Below are 6000 nucleotides of genomic sequence, written 5' to 3'. Positions count from 1 at the left end.
TAGACACAATCAAGTAGCAAATATAATACACCAAGAGCTTGCAAAGAAACACAAATTGGTAGACATCCACGAACCATACTACAAGTATATTCCACAAACAGTATTGGAAAACAACACGCACAAAATGTACTATGACAGAGCCATAGTCACAGATAAAGCAATTTACCACAACAGACCAAACATCACACTCATTGACAAACACAATAAAATCACATACAATATAGACATAGCCATTCCAAACACTCACAATGTACAAGACACATTCACTGAAAAAATTAGCAAGTACACAGAACTCACCCAGGAAATAAGGCATCTGTGGAGGATGGAAAGGGTGCTTATTGTACTTGTCATTCTCTCCTGTACAGGTGTGATACCACACACACACACACAAGCAAGCCTGGGAACATTACAAATGAATAGAAATACATACATCACACTACAGAAGGCCACTATATTGACTACATGCTACATTGTTAGGAAATTCCTGAATACAGACGCTGACACACTTATTTAATTTTAGTTTTTGGTTGCTATGCCTTGACTCTGGTCTGGTGTAGTTTACAGTCACCAGTGTGTACTGACTATAACCCACTAAACCTCAAATGGGCAGTTATTTATTGTTATAAATGAGCAGTTATTTATTGTGACATTGTGATAATGCTTGAATGAATTTTTAATCATATTCTTAATTTATTTAGTCTAAAATATATGCTTTCCACCTGAAATTAGTATGTAGTGTCTTGTCCCTGTATATCATACTTTTCCTTTTACAATAGAGTCGTTTCAGTCAATAACTTCCAGTTTGCATCGAAGTTCATATATATTGGGTTGTTCAGAAAGTCATTTAGTTTTTATTACTGCTAGACGGATTAGTCGTATTTTTCCCGCCATTTTCATTCTAAACCATATTATCATTATATATTTTGACAGCTAGCATTTTAAGGCTTATATGTAAAAAATTTTGTTTGATTTTGTGCAATTGTTCATATTTTGTGTCCCATCAAATACGGAAGATCGAAAGCAGCATTTTCAGCATATTTTGCTCTTTTATTACCGAAAAGGTAAGAATGCTGTTCAAGCGAGAAAAAAATTGTGTGACGTGTATGGAGAAGATGTATTGACAGAACGACAGTCCAAAACTGGTTTACAAAATTTTGTTTTGTCAATTGAAATATTGAAGATGCACCACGTTCTGGATGGCCAGTCGAAGCCAATGAAAACAAAATAAAGGTACTGATTGAAGCAAACTGCTGAATAACAGCAAATCATTAAGAGATTAAATTTGTCAAATTGAACTGTTTATGATTACTTGAAACAAATTGGTTTCATTTCAAAGCTTGATATATGGGTTCCACGTGTTTTTAAAGAGAGATGTTCTCTTTGGTGGGATTTTAAGGAAATTTTTTTGGAGCTTTTACCAGACAATTTAACAATTGATTCGAAAGTGTACTGCCATCGAGTAAACAAATTGAGTAATATCATCAAACAGAAAAGGCAACCAGAATTGATCAACAAAACAGTGTAGTGTTTTACCACGATAATGTCAAATTTCACACAAGTTTGGTAACTCGTCAGAAACTGTTATAACTTAGATGGGATGTGCTATCACACCAACCATATTTGCCAGATCAAGCACACTCAGATTATTACTTGTTCTGGTCTATACAAATTTTTTTAAACTGTAAGACATTTTTGTGAAATGACAATGTCAAAAATCACTTAAATCAGTTTTTTGTAAGCAACGATCAAAACTTTTATGAATGTGAAATCATGCTACTACAACAATGCCACAAACAATGACAACAGGTATTTGACCAAAATGGTCGATATATAATTCAGTAAAATATTTATTATAAAAACATTTTTTTTTCCCACAGAAAAAAACCGAAATTACTTTCTGAACAACCCAATAGTTAATTGTGACCTCCTGCCCCTTATGTTTTCATATCTGGTCTCGGATTTTCAAGTATCTAACTCTATTCTCAAGATTAAGGAAAGATGGGCAGATGGATGACACTGGGAATTTATAGGTCTACAATTTTTTGAAATTGTAGCCCAACAAATTGCAGGTAAACAGCATGTGTCTGGTGATAACCTTACAAGTTGCCAGATAGGTTTTATAAAAAGTAAAGCAGAATTCCTCTAATGTAACCCAAATTATTTTTAATGTGGCCCAAAAAGTAGTAAATTGCCCAAATGTAGTAGCCTAGAGACCTACAAATCTTTATCTGCTACTTGTAGCCAATCTATCAATCTCGAAAATCAATTGTATTTTATGAGATAAAAGAGGGTAGTCCATAGGTAAGGTGACACTTGAAAATGTGTTTCTGTAAAAGTAAAGTCATGTTGACCAGATTAGAGTTGTTGTTGGTCTATTGTTCTCTTATAGTATAGTATGGAGGCATTTCAATCTAAATGGACAAGTTAACATATGCATATCATTGTTTGGACAGAATTTTCACTTTGAATTTCAAAGTAGCCATATTTTGAACTAATTGAATTCCTTAATTAATTAATATGTAAATCTCTCTATCCCCAGCTGGACAAAAATACAATTACAAACTAATAGGATTTTTGAATTATCCAAGTTCAAATTAAAGATGATTTCCTGTACCTGAAACATTCCAAGTGTTTTCAAGAATATAAATATTTAGACTTATTTATTTAATGTTAATTATTGTTTATTAGATAAATGATGCCCAGAAAAAAGTAATTGTAATCTGATTATACTGGTATTTTCTGTTTGTTTATATAAATCTAATTGGATAATATATAAAATATCATAATTTAATGAAGTTTACCTTCTGACTTCAATATATTGATCATACTATGATAACTGCATTAAAAAATTGGAAAATTTATTAAGTTTGAAATAGATAAAATTCATAAATTAAAAATATGAAACAGATGATTTCATTAAAATAATTTTGTTTAGAGAGGTTTAAAATTTATTGTGTAGTATTAATTATGAAATGTATTAATATTTTATAATTAGTTTAGAAACTGTATATTTACATTTTCAGTAAAATATTAAGTATATATGGAACATTTTAAAAATAGGAAATCATTATTTTATGTATTGAATAGTTAAAAAATATTTCACCAGTAAATATTATAAACTAATAACATTAAATGTAATTTACAATTTGAAAAATATAATTCTGACACTTATCTTTAAATTTTAAGAGTTTTCAAGTTTTTGTATAATTGTTAAATAAAAATTTTAATATAGTTCTTAATAAATTGTAGCAAAAAATATAAATATGTATATATTACTAATAAATTATAGGTAGATCAAATAGTCCTCCCCATTGGATGAAATCATTACAACAGCTAACAGTGGATGATGTACCAACAGGTTACAATAATCATCATATGCCATATGTGACTCCATTTGTATACAGAGGTAAGCTTTAAATATATATAAATACATACATATTAAAGCTCAATATATAATTTTTATTGGTATATTGAATTTAACTATGTTTAAAATCTTATTGACTTCAGTCAATTATTTTAATTTTTTGTTTTCTTGAGATAGTCATGCACTGCATAATGTCTGTTACAGCAACATCCAACTGCATACATCCATGGTTTCATAAGGTTATAATAGAGATTATAATATTAGAGGTCAGGAAAGTTTGATCACTGAAAATCTTGATATTGGCCTAATCTAGCAAGAAAATGTGGTTGATATAAGAGGAAAGCATGTTAATTTAAGGACTTGGCAACTCTAATCTAATTTCTCTTTTGTATAAAATGATTGCATTGCCAGGTGTAAATTGTATAACCAGCATTGCCAGATCCTAAAATTTAGTGTCCAGAAAAACTTGCAGAAAGATTTCAGATTTTCCCAGATTTAAAATTTAAATTTGTGTTAAAAAGTATTTTATAATTTATTATTATAATCCTTTTATTATATGTATGTATGTATTTTGTATTTATCTTATAATTTTTAACTTTATTTTTTTAGTTTTTAATTATTTTAATTATTTGTGTTTTATTGTTGAATGTCATTTATTACTTATGTTTTTATGGGGTGAATTACTTGTTTTGTTGGGATAGTTATCACATGCTATATAGTATTGTGTTGCAGATATACATGATAAATATTATATAACAAATAAAAAGATTGGCGCACAGGAATTATTACATAATAAACATTTTTTTATTAATACTGTATGTGTACAGTACCTTAGCTATTTAGTTAATATAGGTAGTGTACACTATAGTATCCTATACAGCTATACTCTGTATGTATATAATGTGTTCACCTCATATAATGTCNACATACATATTAAAGCTCAATATATAATTTTTATTGGTATATTGAATTTAACTATGTTTAAAATCTTATTGACTTCAGTCAATTATTTTAATTTTTTGTTTTCTTGAGATAGTCATGCACTGCATAATGTCTGTTACAGCAACATCCAACTGCATACATCCATGGTTTCATAAGGTTATAATAGAGATTATAATATTAGAGGTCAGGAAAGTTTGATCACTGAAAATCTTGATATTGGCCTAATCTAGCAAGAAAATGTGGTTGATATAAGAGGAAAGCATGTTAATTTAAGGACTTGGCAACTCTAATCTAATTTCTCTTTTGTATAAAATGATTGCATTGCCAGGTGTAAATTGTATAACCAGCATTGCCAGATCCTAAAATTTAGTGTCCAGAAAAACTTGCAGAAAGATTTCAGATTTTCCCAGATTTAAAATTTAAATTTGTGTTAAAAAGTAATAAAATCTTACAACACATATGGAATAATTACATAATAAACATTTTAAGTAATACTGTGCGTATAGTACCTTGGCTATTTAGTCAAAACAGGTACAGTACAATATACAATCCAAATTTTGTTAAGTTCATATATAATATGATGTTTATACAACATCCAATTTTAAAGGAAATATCATGGATGTTAAATGATGCATGATTGTATTTGATACATTTATTCACATTAAAATCTATACACACTGATTTTACAAATTTCTCACGTTTTAAAAAATAATCAATGATTTCTTTTTGTGTTTTGTTGAAATATTTAGGGAAAACGAACAAAATTAATCCAGTTTAAGTAGAGTTAAATTAGCAAGCACTGTACTCATTTATATCAATTCATGTTTTGAAAAATCGCATAATTTGACCTGAGAAAAGTAATGTAGTCACTTATATAATGAACATCTTCACTTAATTTTAGCAAGATTGATTAATGGAGTAACAATATTGATTTGTAAAACTAAATAGTATAGAAGGAGAAAAAGAAAAAAATTATAAATAATTATTACAATACTTAATTTATTTATTTCATTTATTTTAATAATATCAAAAGATAAATTTTTATCTGCAATATTTGAATTAATCATTTTGCAATTCTTTATTGAATATAAAAATTCTTAGGAAGTAAAACTTTTCTAAATGTAATTTTTATTGCTTGAAAATATTTTTTTCATTCTAAAAATAAATGAATGATATTTCATGTACAATATTAATAAAATGTAAAAATAATAAAACCATTTGTAGCTAGGAAGAATTTTCATTAATATTTGTATGTTGTTACTAGTTTTATTGTAAATATTTCTAAATCATGAAAGTAAGTTTATTGTAAATCATATATCTTTCAATTTATAGCTTTGTACATTACATAATAGTCTTTATAACTTTCTTAATATCTTTCTACAAAAGAATAACACTTCAAAAATGCAACTAAACATATTTTTTACCCAGAAATAAATTCAAAGTTGTTTAGTCATCGANGCAATCGATCACCACATTATTGTGATAATAATTTTATGATAAATTTCCATGTTAATAGCTGTTTTATTTATGTCATAATTCTAATTCAGTTAAATATTTAACAATCTGAAATTTCTAAACAAGTAAATCTTATAATAAACATGTCCTTAAAATTTTTAGTATTAAAATAAAAAAAATTAATTATTATGAGACTTTAAATTTTATGTATTTTCCTAAAGAAGGTCCATCAAAGGACC

At 27.5% G+C, this 6000-nt stretch overlaps 1 protein-coding gene across 2 annotated transcripts in view; it reads left to right on the top strand.

Moving 5' to 3' along the window:
* LOC111616346 overlaps positions 1-6000 on the top strand; it is a 36867-nt gene that overhangs the window by 9191 nt on the left and 21676 nt on the right. For both annotated transcript variants that reach the window (XM_023357767.1, XM_023357766.1), the window contains exon 4: positions 3290-3406. In XM_023357767.1, the coding sequence (XP_023213535.1) occupies positions 3290-3406 (117 nt within the window). The remainder of the gene's footprint in view (positions 1-3289; positions 3407-6000) is intronic.

Source organism: Centruroides sculpturatus, unplaced genomic scaffold (genome assembly GCF_000671375.1).
Source record: "Centruroides sculpturatus isolate CEXI.00-Female unplaced genomic scaffold, Cexi_2.0 scaffold2099, whole genome shotgun sequence".
Classification (NCBI taxonomy): Eukaryota; Metazoa; Arthropoda; class Arachnida; order Scorpiones; family Buthidae; genus Centruroides; species Centruroides sculpturatus.
The sequence above is the reverse complement of the archived record's forward strand: the minus strand, read 5'-3'. Positions and strand labels throughout refer to the sequence as shown.